Source organism: Ursus maritimus, unplaced genomic scaffold, assembly GCF_017311325.1.
Source record: "Ursus maritimus isolate PB19 unplaced genomic scaffold, ASM1731132v1 scaffold_5, whole genome shotgun sequence".
Lineage (NCBI taxonomy): Eukaryota > Metazoa > Chordata > Mammalia > Carnivora > Ursidae > Ursus > Ursus maritimus.
The window spans coordinates 81,833,911-81,853,515 of record NW_024426663.1 but is presented as its reverse complement, the minus strand read 5'-3'; the positions used below and the strand labels follow the sequence as shown (position 1 = coordinate 81,853,515).

General features: G+C 35.6%; 2 protein-coding genes across 2 annotated transcripts; both read left to right on the top strand.

The window, feature by feature from the left end:
• The first annotated feature begins 7,551 nt into the window (after nucleotides 1-7,551).
• On the top strand, nucleotides 7,552-8,514 carry LOC103656328 (olfactory receptor 2T29-like). The gene has a single exon (XM_008683698.1). The coding sequence runs from the start codon at nucleotides 7,552-7,554 to the stop codon at nucleotides 8,512-8,514; it is 963 nt and encodes a 320-aa protein (XP_008681920.1).
• A 9,328-nt stretch (nucleotides 8,515-17,842) lies between these two features.
• Nucleotides 17,843-18,805, top strand: LOC103656329 (olfactory receptor 2T4-like). Its single transcript, XM_040621942.1, has one exon. The coding sequence runs from the start codon at nucleotides 17,843-17,845 to the stop codon at nucleotides 18,803-18,805; it is 963 nt and encodes a 320-aa protein (XP_040477876.1).
• Nucleotides 18,806-19,605: the final 800 nt, after the last annotated feature.

The following is a 19,605-nucleotide window of genomic DNA, read 5'->3' as shown; positions in this document are numbered from 1 at the left end:
CCACTCTCTCACACCATACACAAAGATAAACTCCCAATGGATGAAAGACCTAGATGTGAGACAGGAATCCATCAAATTACTAGAGGAGAACATAGGCTGCAACCTTTTTGACATCGGCCACAGCAACTTTTTTTCACGACACATCTCCAAAGGCAAGAGAAACAAAAGCAAAAATGCACTTGTGGGACTTCATCAAGATAAGAAGCTTCTGCACAGCCAAGGAAACAGTCAAAAAAACTAAGAGGCTGCCCTGGAGTAGGAGAAGATATTTGCGAATGACACTACAGATAAAAGACTGGTATCCAAGATCTACAAAGAACTTCTCAAACTCAATAAACGTGAAATAAATCATCAAATCAAAAAATGGGCAGACAATATGAACAGACACTTTTTCAATGAAGACATACAAATGGCTAACAGACACATGAAAAAATGTTCAACATCATTAGCCATCAGGGAAATTCACATCAAAACTACACTGAGATACCAGCTTACCCCAGTTAGAATGGCAAAAATTGACAAGGCAGGAAACAACAAATGTTGGAGAGGATGTGGAGAAGGGGGATCCCACTTACACTGTTGTTGGGAATCAAGTTGGTACAGCCACTTTGGAAAACAGTGTGGAGGTCACTTAAAAAGTTAAAAATTGAGCTACCCTATGATCCAGCCATTGCACTACTGAGTATTTACCCCAAAGATACAGATGTAGTGAAGAGAAGGGCCATATGCACCCCAATGTTCATAGCAGCCTTGTCCAAAATAGCTAAATCGTGGAAGGAGCTGAGATGCCCTTCAAGAGATGACTGGATTAAGAAGATGTGGTCCGCATGTACAATGAAATATTACTCAGCCATAAGAAAGATCAATTACACAACATTTGCAGCAACATGGATGGGACTGGAGTAGATTATGGTAAGTGAAATAAATCAAGCAGAGAAAGACAATTATCATATGGTTTCACTCATTTATGGAACATAAGTAATAGCATGAAGATTGGTAGGAAAAGGAAGGGAAGAATGAAGGGGGAATAAACTGAAGGGGAAATGAACCTTGAGAGACTGTGGGCTCTGGGAAACAAACTGAGGGCTTCAGAGGGGAGGGGGGGGTGTGGGATTGGGATAGGCCAGTGATGGGTATTAAGGGAGGGCACATATTGCATGGTGCACTGGGTGTTATACACAATTAATGGATCATGGAGCATTGCATCAAAAACTGGGGATGTACTGTATGGTGACTAATATAACAAAATAAAAATTATAAAATAAATAAAAGATGATAGATAGATAGATAGATAGATAGATGATAGATAGATAGATAGATAGATAGATAGATAGATAGATAGATGATAGATAGATAGATAGATAAATCTGTTGTTCCCCCCAAAAACATGTTCATTGATAGTGAATACCAAAAGAATAAATAACAATCCATAGAATTGGATAAAATAGTCTCATGTCACATACTTGATAACAGGTTAATATCCAGATTTTACAGTGAACTGCTAAAGTACCAGAACACAAAAACAAAAAAATTTTTTTGTAAATATTTATTTATTTGAGAGAGAGTGATTGGGATAGTGACAGAGATAATGAGAGAGAGAGTACAAGCAGGGAGGAGAGAGAGAAGCATGCTTGCTCCCAGGACCCTGGGATCATGACTTGACCCACAGGCAGACACTTAACTGGCTGACCTACCCAGTCGTCTCAATAACAGGATTTTTAAAAATAGGCAAAGACCTGCATGGATATTTCTCCAAAGATATGCAAATGGAAAGAGCATATTGAAAGGTGCTCAACATCACTAGATTAAGTTAAATTAGACATAACCCCAAACCCATTAGAAAAGCAAAATGGCACAGCTGTTGCAGAACAGAATATAGGGGTTTCGCCTAAATTAAACATGGAATTACAGTATGATATTACATTCCAATTCTAGCTAAGAGCCATAAAATATTGAAAGCAGGGTCTTGAAGAGATATTTACACACTTATATTTATAGCAGCATTATATATAATAGCTAAAACATGGATACAAGTGTCTATTGATAGATAAATGCATAAATAAAATGTTGTGCATATATATAATGGAATATTTATCTTAAAACGAAGGAATTTCTGTAATATGCTGAAGTGTGGAGGAACTTTGACAACACAACGCTAAGTAAAATGAACCAGTCACAAAAATACAAACCCTGTATGATTTCACCTATGCGATGTGATTAGAGTATTCAAAATAATAAAGATATAAGGTATAATGTTTGTCAGGGGATGGGGGAAAGGAGGAATGAGGAGTCATTTTTTAATGGGTATTGAATTGAAAATTTATGAGTCAAAAAAGTTCTGGAGATAGTGTTGATGGTTGCCCAACAAAATGAATGCACTTCAATGACATCAAACTGTATACTTAAAAATGGTTGAGATTATATATTTTATGATTATATATATATATATATATATATATATTATATCAACATAAAAATAGAAAATGGAGAAATTAAATGTACATTGAAGTATCATAAGTTGTAAGTTAATGAGGGAAAAAAGTATAGTCGATAAAATCAGGAAGCTTGATGGAGAAAAAGATGTGAAGGAAAGAAACCTCAATTTTCATCTCCACCACAGTAATTGATCTCACAGAGTCAGATTCTATATCTGTGAGAGATGAAAAGATTAAAAAAATATTTCATATATGTATGTGTATATATATATATATTTATATCTCATATATACACACATATATATCACATACATAAAATACTATATATCTCATATATATTCATGCATATATATATCACATATAAAAATACATTTTGTAAAACAAAGAGGCTACAAAATTAATGTATTTCAGAGAAAATAATTAACAACAGTGAGATTTGAAATTATTTTAAATGTTGATTAATATTTTGATGCATATTGGGGCACCTGCGTGGCTCAGTTGCTTAGGTGTCTGTCTTCAGCTCAGGTCATGGTCTTAGGGTCCTGATCGAACCCCACATCAAGCTCTCTGCTCAGTGGGGAGTCTGTTTCTTCCTCTCCCTCTCCCTCTGTGCTCTCTCTCTCTCTCAAATAAATGGATAAAATCTTTAAAAAGTTTTTGATGCACATTACATTTAAGAATAACAGAGATTATTTAAAAGGCATGAGGAGAAAATCAGAATAGTGCAACTAAAGTATTGATTAGCTTTTTTAGCTGTTTCAACTCTATGCTTCTTAAACTCTCAAGGGGATTTATCAACAGGCACACCTTATCCTCTCTTTTAAGAGGCATATTAAAACCAGGAATGATGCCATTTTTCTGCTTCTCTTATATAAACTTTACACGACCACACTTTATTTGTCCATCTAGATGAACCTTGCAGTATCATCTGGCGGTAGATTCAACCAGACAAGTAGATAAAATTGGGGGAACAAAAAGGTAATAATTGTTCTTGACTTGTTCTGCTTCTGACCATGCTATTAGTTCTTGACATTATTTCTGCAATTATTTTGCCTGTCACCTATTTTTACTGAAAAAGGAAATGCACTGTTCCCTTTGAAAGTCTTTATATAATGCTTATTTACTCTTACACACTTAGAAATGGATTGTCAATTTCCAAATACTGATGGAATAAAATAATGCATTTCTATATCATTGGATAATGTATTTGTATTTGTGAGGCTGAGATTTTGCAAAGGAAGAGTGACTATATTTAACTTGGGGGGGATTACTTTGGGTAGTTAAAACACTGAAATAAATGTCTTAATGATACTTATGTTTCCTTGTTCAAATTTACAGTGTGTGACCTGAAATCCAAATTGTAAACTGTGGAGAGAGGACTATGTCCCCAACCAATATAAGGCAGAGTTAGAGAATGTTGGTCCCACTCCTGATGAGGTAGAGTTCTCTCTTAAATTAGTTTGTTATATTAGGCACTTACCACAAGAACTTGAATTTGTTTGATCCATAAAAGGAGAAAATAAGTACATCATATACTCTTGGAGAAGATTAAATGTGGTACAGTGTGGTACAGCATTAAGTATTTGCTTTGATGCTTCAAATACATATTCAATATTATTCTGCCATCACTATCAATGATGCACAAACCTGTTTACATTAATCTCAAGCACTTGGATAAAGAAAGGTAAGCATAAATATGGAGACTAGTTGCCCTGTACGGTACTGACAGCATCCCCTTATCTGCCAGGTGTCTTAATCGTGCTGTTCAGTGTGGCTTTATCACAGTCATCCCTATTTATCAGAATGCATCAGCGATTTGCCCAGCATCCCCAAGCACCCTCATCTCCCTCCATCCACTCAGCAAATAGCTTCAAAGTCCTCAATATCTTAGTCACTGTGCTGATCCTTGCTTCACTCTGATCACAAATATAGACTAGGTCAGTGGGTGGTTTTTTGCACTTCATGGGACTGCTTTTAAGTGATACATAGAGCTCTCATCTGCCAGTCAGGGTAAAACTTAATAGAAAGATTATTAATTTTTGCATTGTGTTCTAGACTTGTTAGATTTTTTTTAAGGCTTCAGAATCATTTGCGGTATTGTCTACTGTTTCAGCACCCCAGAACATGGGATTGTAATAAGTCAAATATCATAATTAGCTTTTGAATTTTCACAAAAATATAAAATGTGTTTGAAACTTGAAAATTCGTCTTGAAATATCCTTACATCATAAATACTTGTAAGCTTTTCCCAGAAAAAGGATCCAATATTTCCTTAATATTTGCAAGATCTCTTTAAATGTAACATTTAATACAGCAGAAATGTTAAAAAGTTACAAAGATTTAATCTCCATAAGAGGAAATGTGGAAGAAGCTATTATTAATTGTGTTCATAATGGCCAGATATATTTTGTATTTATCAATCTTTCATATTTATTTTGTATCTATTTTTAAATTATAGTTTAAATCATATTATATAACATTTGTCCCAGAGTAAGTAACTGTTACCTCCTTTTCTTTTTTTTATTATGTTATGTTAGTAACCTTATAGTACATCATTAGTTCTTGATGTAGTATTCCATGATTCATTGTTTGCGTATAATACCCAGCGCTCTATGCAATATGCGCCCTCCTTAATACCCATCATCTGGCTAGCCCATCCCCCTACCCCCTCCCCTCTACAATCCTCAGGTTCTTTCCTGGAATTAATAGTCTCTCATGTTTCATCTCCCCTTGTTTTCCCCCCTTCATTTCTCCCTTTCTTCTCCTAATATCCTCCCTGCTATTCCTTATGTTCCACAAATGACTGAAACCATGTGATAATTGTCTTTCTCTGCTTGACTTATTTCACATAGCATAATCTCCTCCAGTTCCATCCATGTTGATGCAAATGTTGGGTAATCATCACTTCTGATGGCTGAGTAATATTCCATTGTATATATGGACCACATCTTCTTTATCCATTCATCTGTTGAAATGCATCTCAGCTCCTTCCACAGTTTGCGTATTGTGGACATTGCTGCTATGAACATTGGGGTGCATATGGTCCTTCTTTTCACTACATCTGTATCTTTGGGGTAAATACCCAGTAGTACAATTGCTGGATCATAGGGTAGCTCTATTTTTAACTTTTTGAGGAAGCTCCACACTGTTTTCCAAAATGGCTGTACCAATTTGCATTCCCACCAACAGTGTAAGAGGTTTCCTCTTTCTCCACATCTTCAACATTTGTTGTTTCTTGCAAATAACACTACAGATAAAGGGCTGGTATCCAAGATCTATAAAGAACTTCTCAACTCAACACCCAAAAAACAAATAATCAAATGTTACCTCCTTAAGTGTAACCAATTTAATTTCACTTTTTCTTCAGAGTCTAAAAGAGGTTCAGGCTATCAGCAACAAGATCGAGGAGTCAACAGTGAGTTTCAGTCAGTGATGTCTCAGGGATATGCAGTTTTTCTCTACACATATTAGTTTCCATGAAAGATTAATTACTGTATGCATAAAGCAGATGATATTTGGGTAAATAGCTAAAGCTTTGTCTGCTAAATAGCAGTGACCATATAAATCCAAGTTTCTCCTTCACACTTAGAGTTATTAAGAGATTAATTTCAACTTGGAGAAGTATGTACTAGACAGAAACAAGATAAAATTCCCAACAGAGATCTGAACCAGGGTTAAAATAATAAATATTTATATTTATGTTTATATTTTATTTATATATCCATTTATATTTATTTAAATTATATATATTCATGTAAAATTAGTATATACATATACTAACTTTACGTGTGTGTGTGTGTGTGTGTGTGTGTGTGTGTGTTTGGAACTATAGAAATTACCAAATTCAAATGATTCAATGTATGGACTGATTCTGAAACTGAGGTATCTCATATAATAAGACACTAGTAGTAACAGCCATTTTTTACATAGATTCTGCAAATATAATACTGGAGGTATTAACTCTTTAAACTAACAGTATGTGTGCTTATTCTTCTATAACTGGTAATGTTCTAACCATTTTCATTATTTTATCTTATTTAATCCAACCAAACCTGATGTCAAAAATTATTATTTTATCCTGTTTTTATGTAGAGTGGACAATGGAATAGTGGGTAGAAGAAAACCTAGATTTATAATTGTGATTAGATGAGATTCTGAGATCTCTACTCCATGCCACTCAGGTCTCTAAAGGGTCAATCATGTGTTAAGGATCCTGACCTGCTCCCAGGAATGTATGGCTCACTCCACGTAGTATAGCCTCACTGAGTACTGCTATTCTATGAGAAGAGGGGGGATTAAAAATTTGGTATAGATTTTCCCCAACGAGTGTTTGTTACTTTTTAAATCCCTCTTACATAAAATATGCATTCTAGAATTTTGAAAGATTCCATTTGTGTTCTAAAAGCAGAGAGATAAATTAGATTTGTATAACAAAATTCCTAAAAATGGAGTTTTATTTATATTTTCTTTCAACAATTCACTTTTTGTGTTTAAGTTATCATCTCTGCAAATGCCCAATATGTGTTGATAGATGCCAATATCTATCATTAGGATAACATATCACTTGAATGGCAACAAATTCAGTATAAGTTGCCAAGTATTTTTTTATTATTATTATATTTTTATTATATTTTGTTAGTCACCATACAGTACATCCCTGGTTTTTGATGTAAAGTTCGATGATTCATTAGTTGCTTATGACACCCAGTGCACCATGCAGTACATGCCCTCCTTACTACCCATCACCAGCCCATCAAAAAGAACTATTTCTCAACATTTGCCGCAACTTGGACAGCACTGGAGGAGATAATGCTAAGTGAAATAAGTCAATCAGAGAAAGACAATTATCATATGGTTTCTCTCATCTATGGCCAAGTATTTTTACCCATGTTCTTAATTCCTTATTTTCTACTAAATTCTAAATTTTAAGTAATTAATCATCCTTATTTCTACACACCATGAAACTTTCTCTGATTAACAAAATGAGGTTGGCATAAACAAATACATACTCACATACACACTGTCAGTAAATATTTATTTATTTATTTCAGGTGGAAGAACCCCATGTCTGAATCATTAATCCCAAAAGTCTTCTCAGTGGTATAAGTGAAACCTTATGAAAAACATGAACTGGATTGCCAATTACACTGAACAATCCGATTTCATTCTGGTGGGAATCTTCAGTCAATCAAATCACCCAGCTCTCCTGTGTGTGGTCATTTTTGTCATTTTCTTGATGGCTTTAACTGGGAATGGTGTCCTGATTCTTCTGATACATTTTGATGCCCACCTCCACAGCCCCATGTACTTTTTCATCAGCCAGTTGTCTCTTATGGACGTAATGTACATTTCTGTCACCGTGCCCAAGATGGTCATAGACCAGGTCATGGGTATAAATAAGATCTCAGCCCCTGAGTGTGGAATACAAATGTTCCTCTATGTAACACTAGCAGGTTCAGAATTTTTCTTTCTAGCTGCCATGGCCTATGACCGCTATGTGGCTATCTGTTACCCTCTTCATTACCCTGTCCTCATGAGCCATAAAGTATGTCTTCTCCTCGCATCTGGATGCTGGTTTCTGGGATCTGTAGATGGATTCATGCTCACACCCATCACTATGATGTTCCCTTTCTGCAAATCCCGGGAGATCCATCATTTCTTCTGTGAAGTCCCTGCTGTAATGAAGCTTTCCTGTTCAGACACTTCACTCTATGAGACACTCATGTACTTGTGTTGTGTCCTCATGCTCCTCATCCCTGTGACAGTCATTTCAAGCTCCTATTTTTTCATCCTCCTTACCATCCACAGGATGAACTCAGCAGAGGGCCGGAAGAAGGCCTTTGCCACTTGTTCTTCCCATATGACTGTGGTCATCCTCTTCTATGGGGCTGCCATGTACACCTACATGCTCCCCAACTCCTATCACACCCCTGAGAAGGACATGGTTGTATCTGTCTTTTATACCATCCTCACTCCTGTGTTGAACCCTTTAATCTATAGTCTCAGGAATAAGGATGTCATGGGAGCTCTGAAGAAAGTGTTGAATATGGGACCTGCTTTTCAAGAAACTATAAAATAGGAAAATTTTACATTAGTGCTTTTGTTATTTTTCTCCAAATATTATAACTTCATAATTTTATGCCAATATTATTCCTTAGATATTTATCTCATAATGCCTCATATCATTTGCATACCTCTTTTGGGAATTGCTTCTGTATATTACAAAATTCTTTGATTACATACTATTTGTCCATTTAAGATGAATTTTACTATCATATTGTACTGGCATTACATTTACTGACTTTGATTATTACACACTTATTCTGTAGGAGAATATTCATACTTTTAGAAAATACAGTATAAGAATATAGAGCAGTAAATGTTATGAGGTAGTATTAAATTGTCTTTAATAAGATAGATAAAAAGAGAGAAACAGAGGGATTGACAGAAGTATAAAGGAAATAGGTACAATATTACCTATTTGAGAGAGAAAGAAAGATTGACAGCGAAATGAAACAAACGGGTACAATGTTAACAGTAGGCAAAGAATATGGGTGTTCTTTATACCTTCTTATTTGTACTACATTTATACAAATCTGAAATTAACTCCAAATAGAGTTAAAACATCTTTATCCTCCCAACTTAAAAAAATATATCTGTTTGGTGGCTATATAAATAAAATAATATCCTAGAAAACACACTTATTTCAATTTGGCTTTTCATCACTGAGGTGATCTAATAATTGGTTCACATTTATTGGAAACTATCTTGTTCTACATGATCCATTCCTAAAGACATATAGTGGAAGTTAATAGTCACCACCATGTGGTAAATTTAGGATTCAGAATTGCATAGGGGACAATGGGGGAAATGGCAACCCAAGGTAGAATGAAGATTTAGGGAAGGTTCTTTGCATGAAGTGACACCTGAATTAAGTTTTAAACTATGTAATTTATTAAACAAATATATAGGGCACCAAATAGTCTTTCATTTATTCAATAAAAGTTTTATGATATAATAAAGATATTACCTAAGGGTTATTAAAATATAAATAATATATGAATGCTATCTTTAAGAAATTTGATCTAGTAGTTGTAGTTGTATATTTCAATATGTGGTAAAAAGTATATGATTTGCTTTGATATTAATTTGGAAAGGGCACAGCTCACAAGGACACATCAGTTATACTGTGATATGTAAGTTCATTCAAGCCAAGAGGAATGAGAGAAGACCTTGGATCTCATTTCTGAATGGCAATTAGAAGTTATCCTCAGACAAGAACTGGGGTCTGGGTTGAAGGGATTTATTCAGGGACAAGATGTCTCATAAAAGGCACAGAATGAGCAAAGGAGATGGTTGACCAAATGGGAGCAGTAAATATTCCAATGGAATCTCCTTCTTATCTTTAGTTTAGATACTCATTTCTTACCTTTCCTTAACTCAGAGTTTTACACAAAGTAATGAAGTGATCAGACTTGTATTTTGGAAATGTTAAATCAGTGCTCACCAATTGGAAAAGCGCAAGCCTGAAGGCAAGAAGTCCGGGTAAGTAAGGATGGTGAGCAAAATGTTAATCTAACTGGAATGAACCATGCTTTAACATTGGGAGGCTTTAGAGGAAAGGTATTTGGGGTGAATGTAATCCTGTTGAACGTAGACCATAAAACCACCAGACGTGGTTGTATGTCAAGCATTTTTCAATTGGTTGTGTCCAAATTCTGCAAATTGAGAATTATCAGCTTGTTTCAAATGTATAGATTCCATTTTGCTTTGAGAGACACTCAATTATTGTATGACTGCAAAATAAGGATCTTGCAGTTTGGGATTGCAAATTGGAAAACCAATTTCCAAAATTTTTACTTCAAACTGAATGAATAAAATATATGTATTCTTTGACTTTCAAAAAGAATTGAGAATGATAACACATCACCTATCCATTTTCTGGACTATATCATAGACACATTTGATATTTCCTTTTGTAACACCCTAGAAATGGAAAACAAAATATAATGAAAAGAAACATGATGTGAAGTAGAGCAACTTTCTATGAAACATGACTTATTTAAATGTGTCTTAAACCAGCAACTTCTTTTAATATTCTAAAACAATGAATTATCTTTTTTGCTTTATTTTTTTATTTTATTATTAATATTTTCTAATTTTTCATTATGTTCAGTTAGCCAAAATATAGTACATCATAGGTTTTTGTTGCAGTATTCAATGATTCATTAGTTGCCTATAACACCAAGTGCGCATCCTAACACATGCCATCCTCAATACCCATCACCTGGAACCCCATCTCCTATCCCCTCCCCTCTGCAACCCTCAGTTTGTTTCCTGGAATCCAGAGTATCTCATGGTTTCTTTCCCTCTGTGATTTCTTCCAATTCAGTTTTCTCTTCCTTCCCCTGTGGTCCTCTGCCCTTCCTTATGTTCCACATATGAGTGAGACCATATGGTAATTGTCCTTCTCTGCTTGGCTTATTTCACTTAACATAATCCCCTCCAGTTCCATCCATGTCCTTGTAAATTGTAGGTATTCATACTTTCTGGTGGCTGAGTAATATTCCATCGTACATATGTACCACTGCTTCTTTATCCATTCATCTGTTGAAGGTCATCTAGTTTCCTTCCACAGTTTGGCTATTGTGGCCATTGCTGCCATGAACATTAGGGTGCATGTGCTCCTTCTTTTCATTACATCTGTGTATTTGGGGTAAATACCTATTAGTGTAATTCTTGGGTCATAGTGTAGCTCTATTTTCAATGTCTTGAGGAACCTCCATACTGTTTCCCAGAATGGCTGTAACAACTTGCATTCCCACCAACAGTGTATGAGGTTTCCCTTTCTCCATAACCTCACCAACACTTGATGTTTCCTGCCTTGTTATTTTTTTGCCATTCTAACTGGTGTAAGGTGGTATCTCATTGTAGTTTTGATTTGTATTTCCCTGATGGCTGCTGATGTTGAACATTTTCTCATGTGTCTGTTAGCCATCTGTATGTCTTCTTTGGAGAAGTGTCTGTTCATGTCTTCTGCCCATTTCTTGACTGGATTATTTGTTTTTTGGGTGTTGAGTTTGAGAAGTTCTTTATAGATTTTGGATATCAGACCTTTATCCAAAATGTCATTTGCAAGTATCTTCTCCCATTTTGTGGGTTGCCTGTTAGTTTTGTTACAGTTTCCTTTGCTGTGCAAAAGCTTTTTATCTTGATGAAGTCCCAAAAGTTCATTTCTGCTTTTGTTTCCCTTGCCCTTAGAGACATGTCTTGAAAGAAGTTGCTGTGTCCAATGTCAAAGACGTTAGTACCTATGTTCTCCTCTAGGATTTTGATGGATTCCTGTCTAACATTAAGGTCTTTCATCTGTTTTGAGTTTATCTTTGTGTATGGTGTAAGCGAACGGTCTAGTTTAATTATTCTGCATGTTGCTGTCCAATTTTCCCAGCACCATTTACTGAAGAGACTGTCATTTCTCCATTGTATATTTTTTCCTACTTTGTTGAAGATCAGTTGCATATAGAATTGAGGGTCTATATCTGGGCTCTCTATTCTGTTCCATTGATCTCTGTGTCTGTTTTTGTCCCAGGACCATGCTGTCTTGAGGATCACAGCTTTGTAATATAACTTGAAGTCAGGCATTGTGATGTCTCCAGTTTGGGTTTGTTTTTCAACAATCCCCTGGCAAATCAGGGTCTTTTCTGGTTGCATACAAATTTTAGGATTGTTTGTTCCGGCTCTGTGAAAATGCCAATGGTATTTTGATAGAGATTGCTTTGAAAGTGTAAATTGCTGTTGGAAGCATAGAGATTTAAACGATATTTGTTCTTCCAATCCATGAGCATGGATTTTTTCCATCTTTTTGTGTCTTCCTCCATTTCCTTCATAAGTGTTACATAGTTTCTAGGGCATAGATCCTTTACCTTTTGGTTTGGTTTATTCCTAGGTATCTTATGATTTCTGGTGCTATTATAGATGGAACCAATTATTAATTGCTCTTTCTACAGTTACATTGTTAGTGCATAGAAAAGCAACTGATTTCTGTCCATTGAGTTGGTATCCTGCCACATTGAACACTACATCAAAAACTAATGATGTGCTATATGTTAGCTAATTGAACATAAAAAAAGAAACACAAAGGAAACTCTCATAAAAAAATTGAGTATAATCGACACACAATGTTACATCAGTTTCAGGTGTACAACTTAGTGATTTGACAAGTTTATACATTATGCTGTGTTTGCCACAAGCAACCTATACATCACAGTATTATTTTTTTAAAAGATTTTATTTATTTATTTGACAGAGATAGAGACAGCCAGTGAGAGAGGGAACACAAGCAGGGGGAGTGGGAGAGGAAGAAGCAGGCTCATAGCAGAGGAGCCTGATGTGGGGCTCGATCCCATAACGCCGGGATCACGCCCTGAGCCGAAGGCAGACGCTTAACCGCTGTCCACCCAGGCGTCCCACATCACAGTATTATTGACTGTATTCCTTATGCTCTGCTTTTTATTCCTGTGACTCATTCCACTTATAAATTTCTGTTAAAAATTTAAAAACTGGAGCTTTTTATCTTGATGATCTCCCACAAGTTCATATTTTTTCTTTTGTTTCTCTTGCCTTTGGAGATGGGTCATGAAAAAAGTTGCTGTGGCTGATGTCAAAGAGGTTGAGGCCTATGTTCTCCTCTAGGATTTTGATGGATTCCTGTCTCACATCGAGGTCTTTCATCCATTTGGAGTTTATCTTTGTGTATGGTGTGAGAGAGTGGTCAAGTTTCATTCTTTTGCATGTAGCTGTCTGCACAGCCAAGGAAACAGTCAAAAAAACTAAGAGGCAGCTCATGGAATGAGAGAAGATTTTTGCAAATGACACTACTGATAAAAGACTGGTATCCATGATCCACAAAGAACTTCTCAAACTCAATACATGTGAAATAATCAGTCAAATAATGGGCAGAAGATATGAACTGACACTTTTCCAATGAAGACGTACAAATGGCTAACAGACACATGAAAAAATGTTCAACATCATTAGCCATCAGGGAAATTCAAATCAAAACCACACTGAGATACCACCTTTCGCCAGTTAGAATGGCAAAAATTGATAAGGCAGGAAACAATAATCGTTGGAGAGGTTGTGGAGAAAGGGGATCCCTCCTACATTGTTGGTGGGAATGCAAGTTGGTACAGCCACTCTGGAAAACAGTGTGGAGGTCCCTTAAAAAGTTAAAAATTGAGCTACCCTATGATCCAGCCATTGCACTACTGGGTATTTACCCCAAAGATACAGATGTAGTGAAGAGAAGGGCTATATGCACCTCAATGTTCATAGCAGCATTGTCCACAAGAGCTAAATTGTGGAAGGAGCCGAAATGCCCTTCAACAGATGACTGGGTTAAGAAGATATGGTCCATATATACAATGGAATATTACTCAGACATCAAAAAGAATGATTTCACAACATTTGCAGCAACATGGACAGGACTGGAGGAGATAAGGCTAAGTGAAATCAGTCAAGCAGAGAAAGACAATTATCACATGGTTTCACTCATTTATGGAACATAAGAAATAGGAAGATCGGTAGGAGAAGAAAGGGAAGAAGGAAGGGGGGTAAAAATGGGGGAATGAACCATGAGAGACTATGGACTCTGGGAAACAAACTGAAGACTTTAGAGGGGAGGGGTGGGGGATTGGGATAAGCTGATGATGGGTATTAAGGAGGGCACGTATTTCATGGTGCACTGGGTGTTATATGCAAGTAATGAATCATGGAACTTTACATCAAAACTTGGGATGTACTCTATGGTGACCAACATAATAAAAAATTTTTATAAAAAAAATTTAAAAATTGGAAAAATTTGAAATAATAAATAAATGTAATATTAAAATAATTCCATGTGAATAACAGCAAAAAGTATACTATCAACACTCTAAGAGTTGGGGTATAGATAAAAAATGTGAAGGAGATTATCTCAAATTTAGTTTCAACCATAGTACTCTTTAATGGTATTAGCTTTGAAAAATTGATTGAACTATGTATTTCCGATTGTACATCAGTAAAAATAAAAAGAAAAAAGAATGGGGTGCCTGGGTGGCACAGCGGTTAAGCGTCTGCCTTCGGCCCAGGGCGTGATCCCGGCAATCTGGGATCGAGCCCCACATCAGGCTCTTCTGCTATGAGCCTGCTTCTTCCTCTCCCACTCCCCCTGCTTGTGTTCCCTCTCTCGCTGGCTGTCTCTATCTCTGTCGAATAAATAAATAAAATCTTAAAAAAAAAAAGAAAAAAGAAAACATATATTTCAAATATTTTCCTTAAACTTAAAATGAGAAAAAGATATATATTCACTCCTACATGAAATATGTATTTTGTAAAATGAAAAGGCTACACAAAAAAACTAACTCATATATGTAATAGCCAAAAATTCATTATTGATGTGATGTGTGAATATTGTTAATCTTGGTTAATATTTTGATACATGTTGAGATTAACAATAAAAGATTTTTAAAAAGACATCAGCAAAAAAACGGGACGGTGCAGCAGGGATATCTATTAGCTTCATTCACTCTTATAATTGCATTCTTCTTTATAGTCTCAGAGGGAATTTATTGACAGAAAACCTTCATCCACTCACTTAATGGGCATAGTAAAGTCCTCCTACTTCTCTCCGTACACTGAACCTGGTGATACTCCATTAGCCTATCTGGATGAAACTAGCTATATCATCTGATGGTGTATTCAACCAGACAAGCAGACAGAACTGCAAGAACAAAAGGGTGATTATTTTATAACTATCTTGACTTGTTCTACTTCTGATATTTTCCATTATAGTTGTTGAAAATATGTCCTTAATTTTCTTTTTACCTATTTGTAAGTGGAAAACAAATTTACTTTTTCTGGTATCCCAGGTGGACTGTTCAGTGTGGCTTAATGGCAGTGACCCACATTTACAAAAGTAGAGCAAAGATTTCCCAGTAGTCCCCAAGTACATTTCTGGTCTCCCTTTGTTCACTCAGCAAGCAGCTTCAAGGTCTTCACATTTATTGCTCACTGTTCTGGTCCTTTCTTTACTTTGACCTCAAATACAAACTTTATCAGCAGGTGTGTTTTGTAATTTATCAGGCTGTTGTTTTTATTTTTCACAGGGCTCAGATTTCATCTGTCAGTGAGGGTGGGATGTGATAGAAAGGCTATAGTTTTTGATGCGATGTGTCAAAATTTTGTTGAATATCTTTATTAAGAATTCAAAATCATTCATAGTGTTCTCAACTGCTTTACCAACTTGGGAATATTAATAATTTGATGTTTTAATTAGTTTTAGAATTATGACAAAAGTATAAAATATTTTTAAAGTATAAAACATATTTGAAACTTGGAAATTCTTCCCAAAATATCCAGATATGATAACTGCCTCTAAACTCTTCCCAGAAGGAGGAGTCAATATTTCCTTCCTCTTAGTGAGAACTTTGGAATTTTAACATTTAACATGTCAGAAATTGAAAGGTTGCAAGGTTTAAACTTCAGAACAAAAAAATATAGAAGAAGGTATTATTCTCTTAAGAATGTCAGATGCAGTTTGTGTTTATTGTTTTTATTCATATTCATATTGTAGCTATTTTAGAATTCTGCTTTAAATCACATTTCCATTTTTGTCTCTGAATAGACTGACTGTGACCTCATTAATTGTAATTAGGTTTAATTTGTTTTTGATTCATCTTTAGCATCTGATTGAGAGACTGGCTGTGAACAGCAAGATAAAGTAGTAAACAATAAATTTGAGTCAGAAATATCTTAGTATTGTTCAATTTTCCTCTCTGCATCTCAGTTCCATGAACAATTAATTGCTATGTGCATTAAAGCAGATAACATTTGGGAAAACAACTAAAGCCTTCTCTGAAAAATGGCAATGACCCTCTAAATACTACTTCTTGTCCTCTGAAATATAAAGCAGTTGGTAGAAACTTCAAGGAGATGAATTTCAACTTGGAAAAACATGTACTGGATGCAAATTAAGTAGATTTCTACATAAAGTTCTCCTTAATCAGGGTTAAAATAAGAAATATATATTAACGTTTTTATATTTTTATAGAATAATTATATAAGTATATATACAATACATGTATACATATATACCCTCATAAGTTATCTAAGACTACAGAAATGGTTAAATCAAATTCTTAAAGGCATAAATAGATATTAAACTGGTGAACTGACCTAATGGATTTCATATTATCAAATGATAATAGTAACAGCCATCTCTTACATAGATTCTGCATAATCATTACTGTAGCTATTAACTATTTAATTATTATTCATCTGTAACCAGTAATGTTCCAACCATGATCCTCATTTAATCCTAACCATATGTAAGATAAAACGTTATTTTTTTTCCTTTTTTTAATGTATGTAGAGTGAACGGAGGAATAGTGTATAGAGGATAAGCTGGACCTACACCCAGTCTGGCTTTAGAGTCTGGGGTCCAAAATGGTGCCCCTAGGCTGTCTAAGGGTTTGATCATTGGTGAGGACCATGATCTGTTTTGGAGGACTTGTGGCTTCCTCCATACAATCACAGTGCTTCACAGTGTGACTCAATCTTATAGAGAAAAGGGAGTTCAAGCATTTCATATAGATTTCCCCCAAATTGTGTCAAAGTTGCCTTTATTTCTTTTTTCTTTTTTAATTTAAATTCAATTAGTAAATGTATAGTATGTCATTCATTTTTGATATAATGTTCAATGGTTCATGAGATTGTTCTCTTTTTTGGGGGGGTATTACTGGCATATAACATTTTACTAGTTTCAGTTGTGCAAGGTGATGATTTGATATATACGTGCACTGTGAAATTATTTTTTTCTTATGTAGAATACATCCTGAAGAGTTTTTAAGACCTCAGTTGGATTCTTAGACCAGAGAGTTTAATGATACATATTTTTTATTATATGTTAGTCCATCATTAGGTTTTGATGTAGTGTTCCATGATTCATTGTTTGCATGTAATACCCAGTGTTCCATGCGATACATGCCCTCCTTAATATGTTAATGATATTTTGATATCTACAACAAAAACTCTAGAAGAGTATATACATCTATAATTTTTTGCATTTTGATTCATCTTTTGTGTTTGCTTAGGGCAACACCTAAACTAAACAAATTTACATGCTTATTGGTAAAAGATACTAGAGCAAAAGGTAAACTCACAATGCAATGAACAATGCAACCTCAGTATATGGTAAATTTATAGAATTACAGGTAATTTGTAATCTCTAATCTTCAGGACCATGGATTTTTTTTTCTGATAGTATAATTGGATTCTCTTTCTCTCTCAACACATTCATTTCAGTGGGTGGTGTTTCATGATTGATTCATTAACCCCAAAACTTTCCTAGGTTGACCAGGTGAAATTTCATGGAGAACACCAACTGGCTGGCTAACCACACTGGGAGATCAGATTTCATCCTGGTGGGAATCTTCAGTGAATCCAAACACCCAGCTCTCCTTTCTTTGGTCATTTTTGTGGTTTTCCTAATGGCCTCGTCTGGAAACATCATCCTGATTCTACTGATACATTCTGATGCCCGCCTCCACACTCCCATGTATTTCTTCATCAGCCAGCTATCTCTCATGGACATGATGTACATTTCTGTTACTGTGCCCAAGATGCTCATGGACCAAGTCATGGGTATGAACAAGATCTCAGCCACAGAATGTGGGATACAAATGTTTCTCTATGTGACACTAGCAGGTTCAGAATTTTTTCTTCTAGCCTCCATGGCCTATGACCGCTATGTGGCCATCTGCCATCCTCTCCGTTACCCTGTCCTCATGAACCATCGGGTGTTGTTCCTCCTAGCATCTGGCTGCTGGTTCCTGGGCTCAGTGGATGGCTTCTTGTTCACTCCCATCACCATGACGTTCCCCTTCTGCAGATCTCGGGAGATCCATCATTTTTTCTGTGAAGTCCCTGCTGTATTGAAACTCTCTTGTTCAGACACTTCCATCTATGAGATTTTCATGTACCTGTGCTGTGTACTCATGCTTCTCATTCCTGTGACAGTCATTTCAGGCTCTTACTACTTTATCCTCATCACCATCCATAGGATGAACTCAACAGAAGGCCGGAAGAAGGCCTTTGCCACTTGTTCTTCCCACATGACTGTGGTCATCCTCTTCTATGGGGCTGCCATTTATACTTACATGCTCCCCAACTCCTACCATACTCCTGAGAAAGACATGATGGTATCTGTCTTTTACACCATACTCACTCCTGTGCTCAACCCTTTGATCTATAGTCTAAGAAATAAGGATGTTACAGGAGCTCTGAAGAAAATGTTGAATGTGGGGCCTGCCTTTCATGAAACTATAAAGTAGGGGCACCTGGATGGCTCAGTAGGTTAAGGATCTGCCTTTGGCTCAGGACATGATACCAGGGTCCCAGGATCAAACCCTGCATTGGGCTCCCTGCTCAGCAAAGTGTCTGCTTCTCCTTCTCCCTCTGCCCCTCCCAACTATTCATGCTCTCTCTCAAATAAATGGAATCTTTTTTTAAAAAAGAAACTATAAAGTAGGAAACTTTGATATTATTGTGTTTTTCCTTCTCCTTACAGATTGTAACTTAAGAATTTTATGTCAACCTTTTCTTTAGACTTTTATACTATGGTGTTTCATCTCACTTTTGTATCTATTTTTTAAAGTATTGTCTCCCTGTACTATAAAACTCTTTAATTTTCTAATTATTATCCCTTCAAAATGTATTATACAATTATAGTGATATTATATTTACTGAGGTTGATAACTGCACTGACTCTGTAGAACACCCAGCTTCTTAGGAAATACATAATTAAATATTTAGAGGAATAAAGGTCATGTGATTCTATGTAATTGATTCAAATGAGGGAGAAAGAGGTGGGTGATGAAAAAAAAGAGGTAAAAATATTAATTCTTGAGTCTGGGTAAAAGGTATGTGGGTGTGGTTTGTACCATTCTTATTCATGCTACTTTTCTGTAAGTGTAAAATTGTTCCACACAAACAGTTAAAATATCAGCCATCTTACCTTTTTTAACTTTGTATTCTGTTTGCTGTCAGTTTAAGTGACAATATCTTATAAAATGTGCTCCTTTCAATGTGACCAATTATTACTGGGATAATCCTGTCATCTGCCTACCTTCTA